The sequence below is a fragment of the Caretta caretta genome, chromosome 11 (assembly GCF_965140235.1).
Source record: "Caretta caretta isolate rCarCar2 chromosome 11, rCarCar1.hap1, whole genome shotgun sequence".
NCBI lineage: Eukaryota > Metazoa > Chordata > Testudines > Cheloniidae > Caretta > Caretta caretta.
Genome location: NC_134216.1, coordinates 65,282,773 through 65,307,455, shown reverse-complemented (window position 1 = coordinate 65,307,455; position 24,683 = coordinate 65,282,773). Strand labels below are relative to the sequence as shown.

Here is a 24,683-nt window from a genome sequence, read left to right as displayed (position 1 = left end):
TACTCGGTCTCTGAGGGCCAGAAGCTCTTTGCACCAAATTCACACATACGCCACCTGGCCATAGGGCAGGTAATGCTACATGCTGCATTCAGTGAAATGAACTGGATAGCCCCCCACTCTGCTTCTGGGTTTGTGCTTCTGGCATTGTTTTTACGCCTGCAGCTTTTTTTGTTTTGTTTTGGAGGGTTTTTTTTGTTGGGAGGGCAGGTGGTTATTGGCATAAGTTTAGAGTAGGTTAGGTATGTCTGGATTTCACGCTCCCTCTCTAAACTCCTGTTTGCTAGCTCCTCTGGTCACTGAGGAGCTGGTTTTATAAATCCCTGTTCTCCCTGAGTAGCCCTGCCCCCTGGTTAACAGTTAATAGATCCTAAGGGGATTAGTGTAACAAGTACAGTGCTCTTGATTTCCATGAGAATTCCAAGCATACAGCTCCTCTTTTTCCCAGCTGCTTTCCCCTTGCTTTCTCCCATGTGGAAGCCTGTCTGCATATCCATGCTCCCCAGTGTGAATCTAAGGATCGGGTTTTACTCACAGGGAACTCGAGCAGAGGAGCCACACTGGCAAACAGTTGCAGAACAAAGGGCTTGCGATGCAGAATGTAGAACTGGCGGCAGGCAAACTCAATCGCTTGGCGTAACTGTGGGTTGCTTTCGTAGTCAGCATACACCTGGGGGGAAAGGGAAGAGGAAGCGTACAGAAGTGACAATCCAATTAAAACAGCAAAACAGTGAATTCTGCAAGACATTGTGGGCCTTGAAAACAGTATTTCCACATTTCCTTCATAACTGGCCCCCAGAATCCTGCCCTGCAGGTGTGTTCGATTAGATGTGGGATTCAGCAATCGTTAATTTCTCTGAGCTTTGTAAACAATACAGTTAGCTAGTAGCCTCTTTTCTATTTATATTGCCTGCCTGCTCTATTTCCCTGTTGATATAACAAGTTTCCTTGAAAAACAGCTACCGATATTGCTCTTGCTGTAGTCAGGCAACAAACCCCACTAAATTCCTGCGTTTGGGGTGGATTTCACCCCATTACAGACAGCCCACATAAGACCTTCTATGCCATAGAAATCCAATGGGTAGCCTTGGGCAGGGGGTGCAGACAAAGTGGCTGAGGTGTACACCAAGGAGAGGAGCTCAGTTTCTGAGGGCAGAAAATGAACTTTCTGGGGAAGATAAAAAGATACCCCCTTGTCCTGCCCCTGAGGAAGTAAATGGACAAAATATTTATATTCATGGAAATGGGATCTCAACCAGGCTTGGTTGAAATGCTCCAAAAAGGGGTGAGAGAAACTTATTGAGACTGAAGGTTAGACTGTTAACTTAACTTTAGAAATTGTGTTATGGAACAAAAATCACATGTAACTCTTCTGTTTCCATTATCCTTATTCACTCTCTCTTAAACCTTGATCTTTGATAACAGATTGATTATTGTTTTCACTATAAGTATATCTCAGCGCTGTGGTATTGTATGAGGAACTGATCACTCAAGCTGGTGTGTACACTGCATTCTTGGTATTATTGTGAGTGCTCAGTGGATAAGGGGCTGAACACTACAAGGGAAGACTTCAAAGGGGATCGGGGACTGGGGTGCACCTACTGTTAACTTGCAAGGCAAATTAAGGGTGAGCATAGCCCAGAGGAGGTTGGTTGGGTGGCTAACAGGTTGCTGGTGTCCATACGGCCAGTTAGTGCGTGACACGTGAGTGCACTGTAGATTCACAGCTAGTGACATCAAGGTCTTAGATTATAAGTCCTCTGGGGAAGGGACTGTTCTCCTATGTGTTTGGACAACACCTTGCATGCTGTGGGCAGATCCCCAATGCAAATGGAGATCAATATACAGTAAAAATATACAATCAAAATACAATACCGCTGGAGGGTAGGGATAGAGTCCAGAGTGACCTAGACAAACTGGAGGATTGGGCCAAAAGAAATCTGATGAGGTACAACAAGGACAAGTGCAGAGTCCTTCACTTAGGATGGAAGAATCCCATGCACCGGTACAGGCTGGGGACCGACTGGCTAAGCAGAAGTTCTGCAGAAAAGGACCTGGGGATTACAGTGGATGAGAAGCTGGATATGAGTCAACAGTGTGCCCTTGTTGCCAAGAAGGCTAACGGCATATTGGGCTGCATTCGTAGGAGCATTACCAGCAGATCGAGGGAAGAGATTATTCCCCTCTTTTCGGCACTGGTGAGACCACATCTGGAGTATTGAGTCCAGTTTCAGAACCCCCACTACAGAAAGGATGCAGACAAATTGGAGAGAGTCCAGCGGAGGGCAATGAAAATGATCAGGGGGCTGGGGCAAATGACTGATGAGGAGAGGCTGAGGGAACTGGGCTTGTTTAGTCTGCAGAAAAGAAGAGTGAGGGGGGATTTGACAGCAGCCTTCAATTACCTGAAGGGGGATTCCAAGAGGATGGAGCTTGGCTGTCCTCAGTGGTGGCAGATGACAGAACAAAGAGCAATGGTCTCAAGTTGCAGTGGGGGAGGTCTAGGTTGGATATTAGGAAACACTATTTCACTAGGAGGGTGGTGAAGCACTGGAATGGGTTACCTAGGGAGGTGGTGTAATCTCCTTCCTTAGCGTTTTTTAAGGCCCAGCTTGACAAAGCCTTGGCTGGGATGATTTAGTTGGGGTTGGTTCTGCTCTGAGAAGGGGTTGGATTAGATGACCTCCTGAGGTCTCTTCCAACCCTAATCTTCTATGATTCTTCTACAACTCGTTCTGTGACTGACCCTGGGCAAAGCCCTTAACCTTCCACCTTGGTCTCCCCACCTGTAAAATGGGAGATGCTAATTATGTACCTCATAGCAGCACCATGAGGTATGTACTGCTGGTAAAGAACTCTTAACAATGGAAACTACTGAGTACTCGGTGTGTTTATTATTGTTGCTTTATCAGAGAGACCTCTGATGAAGCAGGAGAATGCTTGCATCGCTTGCTGATTTGCTGCTTATGATGACTCACAGCAGCTCTTCAGTCTTCAGTGCTAACCAGTGGGAGGAAGACACTCACCTGCAGCATGGTGGGGAGGATCCACTGGTACCCACTGAGAGAGAAGAGATGGTTGAAGTGCACAGCGGTATTGATGACAGTGGCAGCGTACTGCCTCAGCAAGGCACTGTCCTCTGGGTGCAGGATCAGGGCTCCATTGAAGACATTTAGGAACAGCATGATCTCATCCCCCCAAGGAAATTCACTGGGCATGCCGAGGAACATCTCCTCCAGGAGCTTAATCCACAGGCTTTTTTGAAGAGTATCAAGGCCAAAGAGTTCCTTCCCAGCTGCGAGAACAATGCAGGCAACATAGAAGCTAATTAATCGCCTTAGCCCAGCAAGGCATTTCCAGCCGGGTAACATTCCCGAAGACCAATGGAAGGGATCTGCTGAGCAATGGCCTCTACAAAGTTTTCTCCAGTCACCACTTTGGCTACAGGTGCTTTTTAAAGGAGGATTGAAGCAAATTAATCTGTGGTGCAACACCACTGAGGACAATAGATTTTGGCCAATTGCGTTTAAACAATAGAAAAGAGAAGTATAAAAGGGGCACTGGAGGAATGTGATGAATTATCACAGGGATTTATTAATCTTTAGCCTATATGTTTAAAATTCATTTGATTTTTCATTTCTCTTTTAAGTTAAAGCAGACCAAATCTTGCACATACCATTGGCAGTTTATCGGCTTTATGGATAAATACTATCTATTTTTTTACCCTTCAGGTTATCCCAGAAGGACATACACTGCTGCTTCTGAAACAGAGTGCTTTCAGTGCCAGCAGACGTCCAGTTGCATGACCTGCCAATGCTTACCACACAGTGAAAAGGGCACTCCAGGGCAGGGGTCTGTCTAATCCACCCCAGAGTTTGATTAGAAAACCTACTTGACTATCAGGGTTAACCTTCGAAATGGGACAGTTCCTAAATTCCTCTTGCAAAATTTTGCACATCTGCACATCATGGCAGGAGACCCCACATTTGCACATGCAAGTTGTGTAACTACGCACATATATTCCCCTGTAGATATGCAGTTACCTAATTTCCACGAGCAATGTTGCATGCACAAATGCAGAGCTTGCACACTCCATACAAAGTTTGTGAGCACATCTTTAGGTGCCTTAGCAGTGATTGTCAGTAATCAGAGTGTAGAGAGTGCCTGTAACTGAGGCACTAATCCAAAGCCCACTGAAATCAATGGAAAGCAGCCTTTCTTGTGGGTTCCTAATAAATGAACAGTTTTATACTGCAGCACCTTTACTGCAGTCACATTTATGTCCTAATGTCTGGACATCATGTTCCTGGGCAGGGTATTTTCTTTGAGATGAGATAAACCTCTATTCTGTTCAGTCTTTCTGAGAGAGTAATAAGATTGCCTGAATGAAGCTGCTGGCGCCAAGTTCAATATGCAAATGAAGCCAGTGAAATCTTTGCCAAGTGCTTTCCCAGTACCTCGAGGATCACTGAAGAGGGAGAATTCTGCATCAATGGCACTCCGAGGGAAGGAAGGCAGGCGGAGAAGGTCCTCTTGGAGCATAGACACATGGGATTGCTTGTGGGCCACAGGGATTTTCTGGGTCAGTGATATGAGGAACAGCACCCGTCCTACCTCCTCCAGCTTGCGGGTGAATACCTAGCAGAGAAGGAGACACACACAGCAGAATCGCTCCAATCAGAAGGGGTTTTAAAAGAGTGTGACATCTTTAAAGATCAATCTTGTCACCTAAGTGCAAAGACAAAGTGGAAAGAGTGGGAGGCAAGTGCCCTGGATTAACTCTCCGTGAGTGCTACTGATACATCCTGGCTTATCAGAAGAGCAGGGACTCTGAGGATGGATTGGAGGCCACTCCAGTAGGTGGGGCAGGTGGGCCCAGTGACAAAGCCTTCACCTTTCTTCCCGGGGCTGGGTGATGACACCTTATTCTTCAAGGAGCTGATACTTCCACTGGTACATGATGGGATGGTCACTGCCCCATTATGTGGGATCAAGACCCAATGGGAGAGCCTATGGAAGCTGAGGTGAGAGCTAATGGAGCAAATGGAACACTGTGAGGCATGGCAATCGATGCCAATTGCTACAGTTGTGCCCCAGGTGACGGGGAGCAGAGAATCCTGTCCCAGGAAGGAATATCTGAGAGGCAGAGCAAGGAAGGGGCAGAGGAGACGCTCCCAGGAGGGAGAAGAAACCACAAGTGGTAGCGTCTATTGCAGAGACAGGCAGACTTGTGGGGGAAAGTCATCGAGCAGGCTCCCAAAGGCCGGGGGCTGGTGCCTGGAAAGAAGTAATGTGGATATTCCTGCCTTTGAAGCTGAAGTATGTGGAGTTACCCAGCCACACATATAAGAACATCTGCAGACCAATACAGCTAAAAGGATCCAATTGGAAGGAATGTACACAGCCTTCTTCAGTGCCTTGATTGTCCCTGAATATGCAGCATGCCTGGTGAAATGACAACCAGGAGGCTTTCATGCCACAAGCTGCTCCTCTGGAAAAGCGTGCCCCTCGCAGTATGAGGGGAGCCCTTTGAAAGGACAAAGAAGAGCCACTTCCAAGGATGTTTTTTGGCTGGAGATGCCCTGGTGGTGGTGAGATACCTGTTTCTGAATGAGCTCCTGACCCTTTTCTGGATGCATGTGTACCAGATTGAGCTGTGGAGACACTGACCTCCGGAAAGGATAAATATCCCGGACATAAGTCTGCAATGGAAGAGAATAACAAATCAAGTTTTTTTAAAAATACCATTGTAACTGTAGCCAGAAGCTGGGACTGGATAACAGGGCATGGATCACTTCCATCTCTCTTCAGGGACACTAAGACCCGTAATTTCCACAGGCCACAGCTCTGTATCAATGATGATACAATTCTGGCCACATATGGCCCTCTTGCTATATTCTGGCCACTCCCAATATTTAGGAAGGGATGAAGAAAGAACAAAATCAGCTGGACCAGGCCTTTGCCTCACCTTGTTGTAATGAATAAGGTTCCATCGTTTATCCATTAAAAAATAATGAGCAGACTGGGTTTCAGGTATGTTAAAAAACTCCAAGCACTCCTAAGGGGGAAGAAACAAAGACCAGCTTGTTATTCATGAAGTAGGTTGTACAGAGACAAAGCGTTTTAAAACCAGTTATACAGGGACCATTCCCAAATGCCTTGCTGACGCCGGCACATTGTTCTTGCATTTAACACTTTTCTTTCTTTGTTTAAAATGTATATATCTATATATCTACACGCACCCATTTCAGCATTCCTAAAATCTGCTCGATTGACAGCCGTGGGGACTGATGTTACCTGTGTTTATCCACAGAACAATTATTTCTGCCTCCAGACCTGTTCTGTCTCTATAGCCTCATCATCATATGGGTATCATTGCCTCCATTACTACAAGACCTGAACACCTCACAGACTTATGTATTTATCCTCACAACACCCCTATGAGGTAAGGAAGTGCTGTGTTACAAAACGTGGAACTAAGGCAGAGAGAGACGGAGGTTATAGCTACACTTATGGCAGCGTGTAGACAACAGACACTTCACGATCACCTAGCATGGGTATCAATAGCAGCGTAGATGGTGAGGCACTGCTTAGGTGGGTGGAGCAGAGTGCCTGGCACGCCTGACCCCCCAGTGCCCTATACACCCAAGCAGTGCCTCCCACGTCTACACTGCTTATTTTCAGCAGCGTCGTTTGCTGCTGCCTCGCGGCTGCAGAGAAAGTCCGAGTTACTACAGAGAATTCTTCCCCAGGTGTCTGGCTGGTGGATCTCGCCCACGTGCTCAGGATCTAACTGATCACCATATTTGGGGTTGGGAGGAAATTTTGCCCCAGGTCAGATTGGCAGAGACCCTAATGGTTTTTCACCTTCCTCTGCAGCCTGGGGCACGAGTTGCTTACTGGTATGAACTAGAGTAAATGGTGGATTCTTTGTAAAATGGAAATCTTTAAATCATGATTTGAGGATGTCAGTCACTCAGCCAGAGGTTAGGGGACTATTGCAGTAGTGGGTGGGCGAGGTTCTGTGGCCTGCAACATGCAGGCCCGCAATATGCAGGCGATCAGACTAAATGATCACGATGGTCCCTTCTGGCCTTAAAGCCTATGAAAGGTTCTGGCAGCAGGGAGGCAGCAGGGAAAGGCAGCTTCACCTTTCTCTACAGTGTGTAGACGCAGCTTGCCTTTCACTGCAGTATGCAGCTACATGTACAGTACTAGTCCCTGTACTCTACACCTCGAAGCAAGTGTAGACATGGCCTTAGGCTATGTTTACACTAGCACATATGTTGGCAAAACTTTTGTCATTCAGGGGGATGAAAAAACTCCCCCCGTAGCGATATAAATTTTGCCGGCATAAGCACTCGGTTGCACAGCATTATGTCAGTGGGAGACGCTTTCACACCAACAGAACTACCGCCACTCACTGAGCTGGTTTATTACGTCGATGAGAGAACTCTCTCCCATCAGCATAATGCAGCTACGCGAGCGATCTTACAGCGGTACAGCTGTGCACTGTAAGCTTGTAAGTGTAGACATGGCCTGAGTCAGTGGCTCTTTACCTGTCCAGACTACTGTACCCCTTTCAGGAGTCTGCTTTGTCTCACATACCCCAGGTTTCACCTCACTTAAAAACTACTTGCTGACAAAATCAGACATACAAATACAAAAAGTGTCACAGCCCACTATTACTGAAAAACTGCTTACTTCCTCATTTTTACCATATAATTATAAAATAAATCAATTGGAATATAAATATTGTACTTACATTTCAGTGTATAGAATATAAACAAGTCATTGTCTGTATGAAATTTTACTTTGTACTGACTTGGCTAATGCTTTTTATGGAGCCCGTTGTAAAATGAGGCAAATATCTAGATGGACTGATGTACCCCCTGGAAGACCTCTGCGTACCCCCAAGGGTATGTGTACCCCTGGTTGAGAACCACTGGCCTAAGTGACTTGTCCAAGGTCGTATTGGAAATCTTTAGCAAAGCAAGGAACTGAACCCTGTCTGCCAAGTCCCAAGGCTAGCACCCTAACCACTGGATTATCCTCTTTCTCCTTGAAACGCTGATTTCTCCACTGAGGCAAAAACAAATCTGCAATTATCATGTGATGGAATCAGGACTACCTGGGCCACCAAAGAGTTCTTAGTGGGAACAGCTGTTTGGTTCATTTCTTGGGTAGGTAATAGAGCTGGTCAAACACCAGAACAAAATGAACGGACGAGTATGTCAGTGAATTGTTAACTAATTTATTTAGCAAATTGTATCTGATCTGCAGCACGCTGTTGGCCCCAGAGTTCCACTTGTGGGGCATTGGCTGGCAATGGGATCTCCTATAACCCTAGGTACTGAGGATGGGGAGTACCCCACATTAGCCATCAGATCACTTCCCAGTTTATACAGTAGTGGTCACCCATCTTGAGATGGAAGTGGATATCAGAGCAGTATTCCTCCACCATACTGAAATCGGGGTGTTTGTAAGACTGTATTTCTAAAACTTAGATGTGACAGGCACAGGCAGCTATCAATATCAATATAAATGTATCAATAAACAGCTCTACCGAAAACCTCATTCCCACCTTCAGAAGAGCTTCAAATTGTGTGTCCTCATGCACTGGTAACTGGGTTGGGATGTCACACTCGTTCTGTCCATGCACTACCAGGGTCTTTGTGCCTAGAGTAAAGAAGAGCTGTCATTCTCTCTCCCGTCCATTCTCACGTAATTCATATGCTATTCCAATGGGACTATTCACAGAGTAAGGCCAATGGGTGAAATTCGCCCTGTGAGGAGCCAACACAAGTCCTAGGTATTTGGAATCCATTATGGAATACTTATACTCCCATGTAATGAGAACTTATCTTTTCTAAGGAGTTACAATTGGTTTTAACTGTAACAGTTACACAAGGAAGAAATACATATAAAATGACAACTCCGTTTTTCACAGAGCAATTTCTTGTCTGGCTCGTGAAGATGTAGGTTTACCACTGTACACTCTTGGTTATTAACTCCAGGCATTGCCATTATTTACACTGGAGGGTTTCAAGTTGAGCTATCCCTGAGTGGCAGACTCTTCAAATGATCAGACGTGGCAGTCCTTCAGGGACTGATTGGCATATGGCTCCAGACTGAACAGACTCTTCTGTTGTCATGTTTTGTTTATTTGCCTACAGAGTTCTGAAGGGGCTGTGAACTGTTCAAGAATTATTTTACAGAGCCCAAATTCAAGGAGGACAGGCTTAAAAATGTCTGGTGATATTAAGAGAGAGCTTCCACTGACCTTCTTCCAATGGATCTCAAACCGGCAATTCTATATTTGAGGGGTGTAGGAGCAGTAAGCAAAATAGCAAATATAGAAGATAGGTAAAGGATCCCAGCTACGTCTTAAAAGATTGTACATGTCCCTACCTGGCATTGAGGCAGTCACCAGCAGTTTTACTTCACACTGCTCCTTCTTCATAGTCTGTTTGAGATCCTTGAAGAAAAGGCCCTCTACATAACCCACCACTTCCCACAGGAAGGTCAGTGTAGCTGAAATGGCGTCCATGCCCCATTCACATGGAGTACGCACAAAGTACATGATCAATCCCACCTGCAGGGCAGAAACAAAAAAATGGCACTCAAGCTGCTTTTGTATACACATCACATAGTTTTACTGGCATTAGTCCTGCTTCAGCCAACTCCATTATTCTGGGGAGCACTCAGACTGTGACAAACCCAAGTCAACTACGTTGCTCAGTAAGACAGAGGAATTTGTGATGATCATTTATGTTTGTACTGTCGTAGCACCTAGGAGCTCCAGTCATGGACCAGGACCCTGCTGTGCGAGGTGCTGTACAAACACAAAATAAAAAGACGGTTCCTGTAGCGTTATTCGTCATTCGTAGAAGACTCAACCTGTCAAACCTAATGCTTGAAAGTTCATGTCACTCTGTCCGACTATGCCCAATGTCAACTTTCTAACTCCTTCTGTTCTGGGTGAGTATGGGATGCCACTGATGTGTGCTGAGGGGCTGATCCAGAACAGCCATAATAGCTGGGATGGGCACTGGGCAGACGGGTGGGTAGGGAAGAAGCCACCATGGTCCTTTATTCCCTATCTCTATAGAATGGAGGAAAGGGAGGATCTGTGCAGCAGTGTATGAGGACCAGGGCACAGGCAGTCATGCCTAGTGGTTGGAGTCAGGTGCCAGAAACTGGAGCTGGAGATTAGAGCTGGAGACAGAATCAGGAGTCAAGCAAAGCCAAAGTCAGAGTGAGGGGCAGGGTGGAGGAGAGGGGACCTGGAGCAAGACAGAAAAGCAGGAATTTGCAGCAGAGGAGGATCTGGGATAAGGAGGGCAGGAATAGGCTGGGAGGCAGGAACCAGGAAAATGGCAAGCAAGCAGGCAGGGTCCAAACTGGCAGTCAGCCAAGCATTCACCTAGTTGGTCTGACAACTTCTTGTGCCTCCTTCTGGCTTAAGTAGCATGTCCAAGCCAATCGGTGGGGCTGGACGTCTCCCCCAATCAGGAGCTTTGCGGGCAGAGCTCTTGTTGAGCTAGACTTCCACTAGCCCCCTTCCCTACTGGTTCTGGTGAGCTGCTTGGTGGTGGCTGCAGTCTGAGTACTGCCTGGGTACCTATAGGCTTGGGATTGAGACCCATGATCCTTCACACAGACTCTCCTGGAGTGCAGCATAGGGGGTAAACACGTTGCACGGTCTCCCACAGCAGAACTCCAAAAGGGTTGTGTGCAGCTGTGGGTTTGGCATGACAGGGTAACAGTTTATTTCACTCTTTAATAAATGTGGGCAGGGGGGGAAATGGAAGCCTGTCTGAGCCAGGTGATCTACACTGACAGCTAGAGGCTTGATGTGCATAAATTGTGTGAGCAAAACCACAGGGCACTCTCTCCTTCTAGATTGTAACACTTGTGCTTTAGGAAATGAGCAGCCAAAGATTAGACTTATGGGCTGTAGGCTGGTACTGGGAGCTACTCACCAAGTAGTTAAACAGGATGTGAGACGTCTGGGCAGGGAAGTCTCCGATGTTCAGTAGGAGCTTCCTCAGCATGTACATCAACTCATCCTGGAAGAAGAGCAAGAGTTTTTAATTTCCATCACAAAATGGCCTACAGTTTCCTTCCTTCCTTTCTCATTCTCATTCTCTCTCTCTCTCTGCATGAAATGGAACCATATGCTTAGGAGAAGAGTACTTAGAATTCTAAGTGCAAGTCCAAGGCCACAATGAATGTATTATCTAGGTCAGTGGTTCTCACTGTTTCGCGCTGTGGATCACCTTCTTACCTAGAGATATCACCATGGACATCTGCCCTGGCAACCTCCTAATCCTGTCGCCGTACCTTCCCTGCAGCAATGCGAGTTCTTACTTACAATGGAAAAGTGCTATTAGGACAGTATTGGAGAGAGTATATGAAAATTAATTCACTTTACTGTGATCGTTGTCACTTCTTGGTTACAGTCCCCATTTTGGGCCAGATTCTCTGTTGTTTTCTCCTGTGGGCAGCTCTAATGTGTGTAGGCTGGCATAGGGATCACCCACCAGTTGAGGATAGACAGAGCACATCACAGTCTGGCAGTGTCATAGTGTACAAGCCTGCCTGGGACCTGGGTATATACTCAAGTGGCTAGCCTGTGCTGTCGCCCATTTTGCTGCAGCTTCACTGCTACTGTTATCTGAGGTAGCTAGATCAAAGCTGGCTCGGGTATGTCTACATATGCAACTGCAGTGTAGACATCACCTGTATTTGTAAAGGTTCCCCAGCCCCTCACCTAGAATCCCCTTCAACAGCCATTGGTGGCCCCACAGCATATTCCAACTTCCTACTGGTGATCAGGGCTGCAGGGGAAAGAGCTACTTTTTCAAGTCTGGATGTTTAACAAGCATCAGTGGCTGACTGGGCTGAATTCAAAGGAAACTTCCAGGTCTTCCCTCTAGCCTGAGTGAGAAGCTGTAAAAGTGGCTAGGCCTCTGTGCACAGCCATTAAAAACAGGGGCAAAAAGTATCTGACCATCCTTTCTCCCGGTTTTCTTTTTATTCATTGTCTCATTAACGCAGCAAGTGTGAGCAGTCAACTTTGATATACATGTGATGGTCAGGTGAGAAGGATGGTGATATCGCTATCTATAGTGATATCATCATTACTGGGACTCTGATGATATCTGCTCAGTGTGCAGCAGCTGTCCAAAAAGCGAACAGAATGCTAGGAAACATTAGAAAAGGGATATATAATGAGACAAAAAATATCATAATTCCACTGTATAAATCCATGGTACCCCCACAGCTTAAATACTGTGTGCAGTTCTGGTCACCCCATCCCACAAAAAAGATACATTAGAATTGGCAAAAGTACAGAGAAGGGCAATAAAAATGTTTAGGGGTATGGAACAGCTTTCGTATGGAGAGACTCTGTTCAGTTTAGAAAAGAGATGACGAAAGGGGGGATATGATAAAAGCTCTGTAAAATCATGAATGGTGTAGAGAAAGTGAACAAAGAAGTCTTATGTACCCTTGACGTAACACAAGAACCCAAGGGTCACTCACTGAAATTAATAAGCAGCGGGTGGAAAACAAATAAAAGGAAGTATTTCTTCACATAATGCACGGTCAAGCTGTGGAACTCATTGCCATGGGAGGTTGTGAAGGACAAAGTATAACTGGGTTTGAAAAGAATGAGATACATTCATGGAGGATAGGTCCATCAATGGCTATTAGCCAAGATGATCAGGAATGCAACCCCATGTGCTCTGGGTGTTCCCAAACTTCTGACTGCCAGATGTTGGGACTGGATGACAGGGGATGAGGATCACTTGATAAATTGCCCTGTTCTGTTCATTCCTTCTGAAGCACCTAGCACCAGCCACTCTTGGAAGAGAGGCTACTGGGTTAGACGGACCATTGGTCAGACCCCGTATGCCTGCTCTTATGTTCTTATTTATATGGTGTCCTGGTGTGCACGGTGTTGTCTATGTTATTATTTATATAGCGCTACAGGGGTACCTGGTGCTCTTCATACAAACAAAAGCGACAGATCCCTGCCTCATAGAGTTTACAGTCTAAACCAGACATAGCACAGAAAAGGATTATGATGATATGTATTAACTACTTATGTTAAACAATCTGTTCCACCTTGTATTTAGCTGTGACACTCTGATTAGTACAGTTCCCAGACCTGAAGAAGAGCTCTGTGTAAGCTTGAAAGTTTGTCTCATCAACAGAAGCTGGTCCAATAAAAGGTTTTACCTCACCCGCCTTGTTTCTTTAATATCCTGGGACCCACATGGCTACAACATTGCAAACAGGGTGCTGAATGTCAGGCCTGTACTTCAGGGAGGGTTAAACAGAGTGGCTCCGATGAAGCTAGGTTCATCTGCACGAGCTGAGGAAACCTAGCTCAGTAGGATTCAGAACTAAGAGACCTAAACAGAGTCAGAACAGGACCTTGGACAATCAGGGTCAGATACTCAGGTGGTGTAAATCAGCATAGCCCCATTGACTTGATAGGGCCTACACTGATCTACACCAGCCAAGGATCTGGTTGTCAGTATTCTAAGCCATCTTATAGTAAAGATTGTTTTACCCTTTAAGTGATTTTACTTGTTCCTGTATTTTTGTGCATTAAGTGATGGCTAAGCTCTCCTTTAATATGCTCTGGGAAAATATGTCTATACTGGGAAAAGGAGAACCTACTTGTCGGTTGCTTATTGTGAGTTTCTCCAGGAAATGCCGTAGAACTGTAGAGGGATCTTCAATCAAGCAGTTCCATAAGACCTGCTGGGCCACGGCACTCACTATACAGGAGGAAGAAAAAGAACTAGTGAGAACCTCATCTTCAGGAGAAGTCTTAAAGGGGTATATTTATATTAAAATGTTTGACGTCTACCAGCAAACCAGAGAACCATGTGCATCTACAGAAGTGACACTCAGATGCATGATTACATATGGTCAGTTAATTAAAAACTGCAAATATTGTTGTGAATTTTTTGTTATTCACTAAATCATATTGTTTGTGGCTAGTATTTGGACAGATATTGCGTGTTTGTGAAAGGGTTACTAAATCCCCCAAATGTCACCAATTTTAGCATAAATGATTATTCATCTTCAAATTTACATTAGCAGCACATTATTCACTGTTTTTCTGTAATTCAGCCATCTAACCAGGAAGAAGCTCAATCAATACATGATTTGAGGGGCCAGCCACACCTTATAAACGATGAATAACAAATAGTAAATTAAACCATTTGTAAATGTCTGAAATATTTCAGAATAGCATCAACCCCTTCATCTGAGAATACTGAGGAATAATAAACACAAAGGAAGCTACAAAGGAAGTGACTATTTCACAAATCTAAAAAGAAAGACTTGACCAAGTAGGACAGGCGCTTTAGTTGTCCAAAAGAGAGCATCGCAAAGAAAGAAAACATAAAATAATAGTTACACATATTTATATCTAGGACCCATTTATAAATGGTTTATAAGAGGTTAATATATGATTAATAGATGTTTTAATAAATAAGTAATTGTTATGGAATTTGACAAGCCAATAGTGTACGTTGCTTATCATCATGGCTTATAACTGTGAGGCAAACCCACAGCTGAACCAGGGTTGCTCACTCAGCTACAATGACTCCTGCCTCCAGCAAACCCTGCACTGACTCACCCCTCAGGCATGCTGCAGCAGCCTATCCCTGGGCAGGGCCCGGGTCTGATGACCCCCAGGTACAAGTATTTCACCCTCACTGCCAGAGCAACAAGTCAGTCTATGCAATAGCACCACTGGACTAGGAACTCTCCTGCTGCCTCACAGTGTTAGACTCCCTAGGCTTCCACTCTGCCTTGATCCTGTCCCTGTTCCTGCCCCAGCCTTGCCCAAAACTTGTTCCAGCCTGCTTCAGCCTTGTCCGTACATTACTCTGACCCTGCTCCAGCCTTGCACCTGCCTCCTGACCCCCAGAACCTTGGACTGACTTCAACCCAGCTTCGACCTTTGGCCTGCTTCCAGACTCTGAGTGCAATCCTGATTTGGCTTGTTTACGGACACAGACCTTGGTTCTGACCCATGGCCTGTCCCCAGACCCTGGTTTAAGTGCTGCCCTCTGCCCAGTCCTGACTCTGTGGCTAGCTTTGACCCTTGGTATCTGTTCTTGACCACTACTCCAACTACCAGGACTCACGGCCCAGAACCAAGAGCCTGTCAATAGCAGTTTATAAAACTTTCTATGGGCTTATACCCATCAATGACACACACTGTTTATGTCCGTAACATGATTATAAAGTCAAATAATTTATAAACTCTTTATACACTATTTATAAGTGGAATTAGAGACAGCACTGCTAGTGATGCCTATAGTTAAATTGCCTGACACTTCCCATTGTAAGATCCTCTTTTCAGTTGTTCACAACTTTGCCAAACTTTTAACTGTTTGGGTTGACATTTTCCATGCTGAGTGTCTGCCTTAGGTTGAATATTTCTGGGACATTTAAGCAAAAATGATGGTCACTTTTGAGAATGAACTGTTTCACTGAGAAGCTCTGACATGTCCATGCTTTGGAGCAGGGACTTAAAATTAGGCAGGTGCTTCACTCAGGTGCCAGAGATGTGTCTTCTAGCATCCTCATTTTTTTTTTCAAATTTTGCCAAGTTATGAGCCTCTGAAAAGCTCAGTTTTCACAAGCTCAGTAGAGTTTAGCAGTTAGATTTTCCAAAGGTTCTGTCTGCACGGAGCATGCTCCATCTCAGGGCTGTGGGGGCTGAGCAGGACTTTCCCTCCAATTGCTCCTCTTGGCAGCCAGGGGCTGGTGTGGCACTGGGCACTGGAATTGAGAACAGGGGAACTGCATCTTCTGTGTTCTCAGTGATCCTCCTGCAGACACCCAGGCAATGAGAAGGAAAAGGAGGAAGCAGCTCGATTCAAGTGCAGAGGGGTGAGGAGCCAGGTGAGGTGGAGAACTAAAGGGAGGAGCCAGGGAGGGTTAGGGGACTGGGATTCTGACCTATATGTGAGCTAGGGAGGCAAGCGTGGGGGTGAGACTGGACCTGGGACAAGAAGTCGTGGCTGGGTATGGGAGACTGAGACGTGAAGATAAATTCATTAACGTTTGTCAAGCACTCACATACTGTAGTGATGAGCACCATAGAAAAGCCCATGAAGAAATTAACAGTTCTGTCTTCAGAGCAGGTTTTGAACAGTGTGCTGTAAATAAGGCATGGACCCACACACTGAATCATAAGGATAAAATAAAATACTGAAGAGCTGCTCATTAAGTATGCAGCATCCATTCTATGCACTGAATAAGGCAGAGGTCCTGTGGAAAATATAAAATGTGCTCAGGTAATTACAGACTGTATTATAATGCATTCACACAAGAGGATCACATTAAGGTTGCGCAGGCAACCCTGATTCTGGCATTTCTTAAATTCTGAGGGCTTGACTTTGCAACCTTAAAACTGTTCTTTTAATGTGTTATTTTTTGTGAGCAATTTCCTAGCTTTTAAAAAAAGCGTGGGTGCCACTAATAACTGGATTCTGATGCTACTGGCCTAGCTGCTCTTACTAATCTGAGCCATTGTTCAAACTGCTAGAGATTTTTGTAACCTCTGATTAAGAGCCCATGAATGTTTAATCTAGGTCAGCACCTGCTACTCCATCCTCTCGGACTTCTCCATCTTCCATCAAGTGAACAATGGGGAGCACAGCTGCACAGATGCATGCTGGGAACACTGCCTGTGGGGGCTGTGGCACATGATGGTTTGGAGTGTGCTCTGTAGTGTGTTCCTCATCTAGAGCAGAGAGGAGTAAAAGGCATGCGTTAGCCAATGTGCTGTTGGTAAAATCCCTTTCAATTACAGTTCTCCACCCGGAGTGCTTCACGTGACACAACTCAGCGGTAACTCACAGTGAAACACTGGAACTGAAGAGAAGCTACATGGGAATGAGCAGCAGTATATAATGCATGGGGCTGACTAGTTCAGAACTTCCTGAGCTTTCAAGCAGGCCTGACAAAAGGCAGGTGTAGCTTTGGTTAAGACCAAGGAAGACATGAGACCTGTGAGTCAACAGAATGAATCTATACATTGTATAAGGAGAATTAAAAACAAATGTAAAGTCGACGCCCACCTTCTGCACTGACGGCTGAACGCACTGACCAGACAGAGCCACGACGGAAGGAATAGTTCCTGTGAGAAGTACTGGAGGTGCAGGAGGGACTCACAGAGAGACGGCGGGATGCCAGGTTGGTGACTTCTTCTACTGACAAAGAAAACAGGGGATGTGAATTTTGGTTTATAAATTCGACTGCCACAATTCAAGGCATTTCCCAGAGAGAAGCATCATGCTGCCAGATTGGAACAGAGAAAAATTCAAGTCAGACTTCTTGTGAAATGTACAAAAAACGAAAAAGATGATTTAGGCAATCTCGTCGATCCCCTGGGAGCTAGAGCAGGCCTGTTCCTTAACATATATTACCCAGTGCTTTGCTGAGTCAAGTTTCAGTTGACTCAGGTGATGCAGCTCCACAGCTTCAGTTAGACGATTATTCTACATCGTAACAAACCACACTGCTAGGTAATTTGTTGTCCTTCCTCCAGGTACTGTCTGGGTGCACTTGCAATGCCACTATTCTGTTTGCAGATTTTCCATTGCATACACAGCTCAGGACACATCAGCATATTTGTGTAGCTGCAATATGCAAAAAGAGGACATTTAACTAACTCTATTGCATTAGCTTGACCCAATGAAATCCTCAACCCAAAGGCTAAGTTTTCAGTTTCCTTTATTCTCAGACACTAAGGATCTGATTTGGCAACGTGCTGAGTGCCTCCTGTGAGGTGCAGAGAGTCCTCAACTCCCATCGGTCAGTGGGAGCTGAGAACACCCAGTTTCTTGCAGGCAGCACTCAACATTTCACAGGTTTGGGCCCTTATTACAGTAATTATTGGTAACACTTTTTTCTCATTCATTTTGAATCTTTTATTTTTTGACATGGATGCCTTACATCTGTATGGTGCTGTTAGGTTCGTAAAGTGATTAAAAACCAGTTCCTCTGAGTGATCCGAAATGGTGAAGATGTTAAAGTGGGGTCTTCCCTATCACTAATGATGACTTTCCATCCTCACTGCATCCCTAAGACCTGTTCCATGCTGGAGGCATGTGCTTATTGGTTCCTGGCAAGCAGTTCTTGGCTTTGGAGCGCACCTTCCTCTTCTTGCTCTGAGTTTGGCGTGCAGGTGGGCTCATAGCAGGCCTCCTGGGTGATGGGAATGGCAGTGATAAGACTGGCTTCCCGGCCTAGGCGCTTCTTTTCTTCCTCCTGCTGCAGGTTCTTCAGGATGTGCTCTGCTCGCTGATGAGAACGTGACACTGCCCGGGCTGAAAACGACTTCTGCCAGAAAAGCAAGAAGAAAGAAACCAACATGAAGCAATTGGTTTGGTTTTCATGCAGCATGTGTTTTAACATTTAACCCACTAAAGAGCAAATCCATTCATCTATCTATACACATACACACCCACAACAAGTAGGTGTTAACGGAATAAAGATTCACAAGGATGCTCTTGGTTGGATTTCTTGTCTTAAGTCTCTTGTTGAAAAATAGGAAAAATACTAACACTGTATATGTGATGTCTATGCACTATACTAACAATGTACTCAAAGATCTCTTGTAAACTGACACAAGTAAGGAAATTCAGAGTTTAGACTACTTGGTCTTCTTTAGCTCCCTCCCTCTTCCTCCCCACCCCCACCCCCACCACCTGGATATAGTCTGTCACTAAGTAATAACAATATCCCCTCTAGGGAGCTCTTTAACTTACAGACTGGTCCTCATTAATTGGGTCCTGCACACTCCCACTGCACTGTGGAACCCACGGGGGGTCAAACATTGGCACAGAGGGCATTCCCAGTACTGGAGAGGGCAGGGTGAAGTTTATACTTGGAGGAGGAATCTGCAAGAAAACACAAGGAGAGAAAATCAGGTAGAGGGAAAGAGAAATTTTAGGTGGTGGATTTAAATGCCAATTGATTACTTCCCTTGGGATTCCAGCCTCTTCCTGCAACCTGGGACAGAAGGAAGGGGAACTGTGCTCAGTATCAACAATATTTTTTTAAAACAATAAAGCATTTTAGGCAAAAGATAAAACATCTGAAATCATTTTGCACTGTCCATTATAAAAACTGAATCCCAGACGAAAAACAAGGAACCAGGAACTGTTATCCCATAGAATTATAGAACATGGATTCTTTTGCATAACATGATGCCAACCATCCAGACTATGTGACCACTTTTTACAGCTGGCCTCTCTTTTCACACATCTGTGCTCTTGTTACATCATGAATAACAATAACTTCTCAAAAGATAAAGGAAAGACCCTTCAACCACAATGAGAAACAGATAAGCGAGGGAGAAAATCTTCCAAATTCATCACTTTTACTCCTCAAAGTCCACATAACAATTATTTGTGGTATACCAAAGGGTCAATATATGAATCCTTACAGTGGTTTTCAAGAGAAAAAGCTGCTAGACTGGGAACTCCGAGTCCACCTCAGAGGATACTTCTCGTGAGTTACCTAGAATGGAATCGACATGAGCAAGCACTTGAAGAAGAAAAAATGGTTACCTTCCTTTTCGTAACTGTTGTTCTTTGAGAGGTGTTGCTCATGTTGATCCCGTTCTAGGTGTGCACGTGCCCATATGCACAGTCATCGAAGATTTTTGCCTTAGCGGTATCCGTAGGGTCGGCTGTCGCACCCGCTTGAGTGTCGCACTCATGCGTTGGTATATTAGGCGCTGCTGACCCTTCGCCCTCTCAATTCCTTCTTGCTGGCAACTCCGACATAGGGGTAGGAGGGCGGGTAATGGAATGGACATGAGTAACACATCTCAACTCCTGGGCTCGGTCCTGCAGGAGGGCCTCCTTGAATTTGTTAAGGGAGTCCCACAGGTTAAAATTGTACCGGCCTAACAGGGCCTGGTGGTTAGACTCCCGAAATTGCAGGCTTACCATCAAATAAATCTTTCTGCCAAATAAGTCCAATCTCTTAGCATCTTTGTTTTTTGATGTGCCACTGACTTGGCCCTGCCCGTCCCTTTCATTAACAGCAGACACGACCAGTGACACCGCTGGAGGGTGTGTACACAGATATTTGAACCCTTTTGCAGGGACATAATACCTCTTTTCCGCTTTTTTAGAAGTAGGCAGAATGGAAGAGGGGGTCTGCCACAGTGATTTGGCAATCTTAAGGACCCCTGGGTGGACGGGCACGACCTGGACAGGGTGGAGGAGGATACAATGTTAAAGAGGTAATCGGACTCCTCCATGACCAAAATTTTAAGTTCAAGTTGGTAGCCACCCTTTTAAGGAGGGCCTGGTGCCCCTTGAAGTCAGCGTGGGGGCTGCATGCTTGGGAGGGATCCACCACCGCTTCGTCTGGAGACTATGACAATGACTGCACCACCTGGGAAGGGGCAGGTTCTCCTTCCTTTTCTGGGGATGGCTCCCTAGGTGCTGGAGTCCAATGAGCTGCCCCCGCGTCAGATTTGGTACCATGTTCCAACTCTGGTGCTGGCAGTGCTGGGGGCGGTTTGTCCGAGGCGGCCAGGGAGGACTGATGGGAATATGGGACCGGCATTACGGGCATGCCTCATAGGTTCCAGTATGGCCACTGAGCGGAACACTATCCCTGCTGCCATGCCATCACTGCAGGTGCCGCGCCAGTTTCGTGGGTTGGCAGCGAATCGCCCCTCCTTGGCAAGGGGCCGAACTCCCGGTCTGATTCTGACCATTGCCCTTCCAGTGACCAGGGCAGAGCCGTCAAGGCCTGCGTCTGCTGACTGACCCTGGTTGGCGACTGGCGAGGTAAGGGTGAGAATCGGTGCCTGCCCGATGAGCAGTAATGGGGGCATGGAGACCGGTGTTGCGACAGGGAGCAATTCCGCCCCAGTGAGGACTGATGTCTGGGAGACCGTCTGGGCGAGGGTGACCTGCACTGTGGCAATCTTTGGAGGGAAGCTCACCGGTACCGGTGGTACGGGGACTGGTGCCTCAACTCCGGTGTCCCATGTCTCGTAGGGAGAGAGCGTGGTTTTGGGGACCTGGGTCTTCTGACCAGAGACCAGGATGCAGTGCCGGGGTCCTAGGCCATGGAGATGGGGATCTACACCTACGGTTCGGAAACTGAGGGCGTTCCACTGCCCTATTGGGCAGTCCCATGATTGGCTTGCCCTAGGTATTGGGGCCTTAGCCAAGTCTGGCGTGGTGTTTGTGGTGCCAGTTGGCTGGCTTGTTCTTTAGCCGCCAGGGCCGCTTTGGGCAATGAGGGCCCTAGGAGAAGCTGGGTTCCCCTGCTGCTCCTGGCAGTTGAATCCCTGGCTGGGCTAGGGGTCCAACCTCATCAGTACTCTCCGTCAAACCGGACACATGACCTGACATAGGTCCTTTGCCCAAGGCCCCTTTCCCTTCCAATGCCAGGGGGCTCTTCTTCTTTTGCCGCTTCTTTGGCACCGGTGAGGGGGAATGGTGCTGTGCAGAGCCCGGTGCTGGCGGCACGCTCAGCACCAACGCTGAGGTGCTCAGCATGGCGTCCGAACGGGAGGGGTCCGAGGCAGGATGAAGCGCAGCCTCCATGAGGAGGGTCCTCAATTGGATATCCCGCTCCTTCTGGATTCTAGGGCGAAAGTTCTTACATATTCTGCCCTTGTCCTTGCTCCCCAAGCACTTCAAACATCTGGCATGGGGGTCACTAATAGGCATTGGCCTGCTGCACGATGAGTATGGCTAAAAGCCTGAGGAACGAGGCACACCCTGCTCCAGGTTGAAGTCCCAGCCAGGACTCTAACTACCACACTAACCTAACACTTAATGTCTAACTAAGTACCTACAAACTATACACAAAGACGACAGACAATGGGCTGTGAAGAACCGCTAATGCTCTTGTGGAGCAAGACGAGGAGCTCTCACCAACCATCATGGGCAGTAAGAAGGAACAGAGAGGGCATAGGGTTGACAGAGCCTAATATACCAAATCATGAGTGCGGAACTCAAGGGGGCGCTACAGCCCACCCTATGGATACCACTAAGGCAAAACACACCTAGAATGGAACTGACATGAGCAAGCACTCAAAGAAGAACATCTGTTCCTTTAAGCTAGACATCAGAAGGTATCTGGTATATCAATCTGCAGTGAAGTAGCCCATTTCCCAGATACATCCATTATATAATTGAAAATTAAAGTGGTTAGGAGAACACTGTATGATCTTCTGGGATGTATAGAATCTTTATAAAAGTGAGCAGACAACTCGACAGGCCAATCCCATTAATCAAAGAAAACCATGATTAATATTGCCGGAATGGATTCTGCCATCCTTGCTCGGGTCGAGAAGTACCCGACTCCACAAGTAACGGCCAAATCAGGTCCTATATATTTAGCTCAATGCAATTAGTTATAACAGGCACAAGATATTTTTGTTAATAACTATGGAAATGTTGTATCATCTTCTAATTTAATATTGGTGGAAAAGTCAGAGACACTAATTAGTTCCATTCATTTTTCCCCCTGCTGAACTACATCTTACTATACTGTGACAATTGTCTATGGCAATATGTTTCTTTCCTACTAAGTATTTTTCTCTCACTTCACCCAGAATTCTGTGGGATTGTCTCTTTTTTATACAGTTCCTCACCCTACAAACCTGGCGTACAGAATTAGTTTTTCCTCTTCTGAAATGACTTAACGCCAATTCCTTGTCATCATGTCACAATACATCTGTCCTACAAGCCAAAACTGCAAAAGACAACCGTGTGTTTGTTCTTCTCATCTACCTTAAAGATCTGTTGAGCGCCCTCCTCCATTCGAGGCCAGACTTGATACCGAAATCTCCAGAGGGTATGGAATTTGAGAACAGCATTCAGTCTTTGCACTGTTTCAGGGTGATGAAATTCGGACATCAGCATATCAGAAACAGCCTCAGGCACTTTCACAGCACACAACAGGAACATGGCAGCTGCAGGGAGTGAACATTTTATCAGCGAAGTGTTTTCAGAGTGTATTTGTTTTGCAGACAAAATTGCAGTCACGTAAAAAAACCAAAACCCTACCAAAAAAAATGCTCCACAGAAAATGAGATCAGCAATATACTAGCACCAGCAAAAAGTGTTTTGCTTCATGAAATGGAATCAGTGTCACTCCACCTCTCATAGCCACCACAACTGCTCATAAAAAGATGTTAGCAAAGCTGTTTTTTAAAACAGAGAATGCTTTTGTTCTCATGAAAATCTCAGCAACGATTAGTTTAGAATAAAAAGTAAGTCCAGGCTTCATTCATCAATAACAATAAATAAGAAGCAGCAGCACTTTTACAGGACTTTCCAACTCAAAGTACTTTACAAAGGACAGAGGGGGAAACTGAGGCACAGTGTTTTAGTGACTTTCTGAAGTTCACAGAGCCAATCAGTGGCATGCTGGGAAGAGAAATCAGGTTTTCTGACTCCCAGTCCAGGATCTTATTATCCTACTGTATAGATCTGCATAGAGGGATATTCCAATTGTAGATAGACAGTGACTAAATTATTGAGAATGTCTCAGTGCACTGGAAAAGATCATTAATTTTTTAAAATCTGGTAAATTATCCCATGCTAAAAAATAGAAAATAAGAAAAAAAAATCTATGAATGAATACTTCATAACTCTCCAAAAGACCAGACAGGTTCAGAATCCAAATATTTACAATGGAATTTCATTACATTTTAGATGAAAAAAAGATTTTACAGTGAGATTTGGTTCTCAATCTTGCAAGGTGTTGAGCAATTCTGGGAGGTGCTGAGCACCCTCATCTCCAAGTGAAGTTAGGGGGAGTGAAGGGTGCTGAGCATCTCATAGAAGAGCTCAGCACACAAGCACTACTGATCTGAAAGTAAGTGGCTTTTGGGCAAACAATACAAGTGTTAATTAAGAAATAGTTGTTTGTGTTTTCTTTCCTTTGGTCCTGTCACAATGCGGTTATAATGCTGTACAAAAATGCCAAGGATTTTTAAATTACGGTGTCTAAATTAACCTCTACAGTCAGCCTCCTGGGCACGTGAGAACATAAATGAGAAGGAGTTGGGTACCTTATGTTATGTATCTAAGAGATCCCATGAGGGCTCAAACGGGTCCATGTTAGTGGATCCCAGTGCAAGGTTGGGCCCTTTGTCCTTAATTACTTTGCAGACTTTAAGCCAGAAGTAATACTGGTGTATTCCAAATGTGATTTTTCAAATTTTATAAAATTTATATCATCATTTGCATTGCAGTCATGTCTTGGAGCACCAGTTACAGACCAGGAGCTAGGTGCTGTACAAACACACAGGACAAAACATGGTTCCTGTCTCAAAGAGCTTACAAAGTAAATATAAGACAAGAGAAAATAGAGGGCTGCAAACCGGAGGCATTAAAATTAAATGGGGCAAAATTTGTTGGAGGTATGACAAGTTTGATCTTAAGTGGCTTCCTCTCTCACAAAGGCCCCCTATCACAGGGATTTGAGGGGAATGGAGCTGGATGCAAAAGGTTGTGTTTTGCTGTTGTAGCTGCCAGATAAGAAAACAGTCAGAAAATTAGAGACCTGTTTACCCACAAGCAAATATCAATGCCAACAGCATTAATTTCCACAGATATCAGTCTCCAAAGTGTGGCTGGCTGCCTGGAGCT

At 45.5% G+C, this 24,683-nt stretch overlaps 1 protein-coding gene across 5 annotated transcripts in view; it reads right to left on the bottom strand.

Moving 5' to 3' along the window:
• Positions 1 to 24,683, bottom strand: part of UNC80 (unc-80 subunit of NALCN channel complex) — a 186,892-nt gene that overhangs the window by 45,752 nt on the left and 116,457 nt on the right. For 4 of the 5 annotated variants that reach the window (XM_048869155.2, XM_048869158.2, XM_048869156.2 and 1 more), the window contains 14 exons: positions 22,818 to 22,999; positions 18,813 to 18,944; positions 18,198 to 18,384; positions 17,121 to 17,252; positions 16,640 to 16,783; positions 13,693 to 13,793; positions 10,983 to 11,069; positions 9,409 to 9,592; positions 8,582 to 8,676; positions 5,966 to 6,055; positions 5,598 to 5,699; positions 4,455 to 4,635; positions 3,024 to 3,292; positions 533 to 667 (listed from right to left, as the gene is read on the bottom strand). In XM_048869155.2, coding sequence (XP_048725112.1) covers positions 533 to 667; positions 3,024 to 3,292; positions 4,455 to 4,635; positions 5,598 to 5,699; positions 5,966 to 6,055; positions 8,582 to 8,676; positions 9,409 to 9,592; positions 10,983 to 11,069; positions 13,693 to 13,793; positions 16,640 to 16,783; positions 17,121 to 17,252; positions 18,198 to 18,384; positions 18,813 to 18,944; positions 22,818 to 22,999 — 2,021 coding nt within the window. The remainder of the gene's footprint in view (positions 1 to 532; positions 668 to 3,023; positions 3,293 to 4,454; positions 4,636 to 5,597; positions 5,700 to 5,965; positions 6,056 to 8,581; positions 8,677 to 9,408; positions 9,593 to 10,982; positions 11,070 to 13,692; positions 13,794 to 16,639; positions 16,784 to 17,120; positions 17,253 to 18,197; positions 18,385 to 18,812; positions 18,945 to 22,817; positions 23,000 to 24,683) is intronic. The other variant, XM_048869157.2, reaches the window with a different exon arrangement.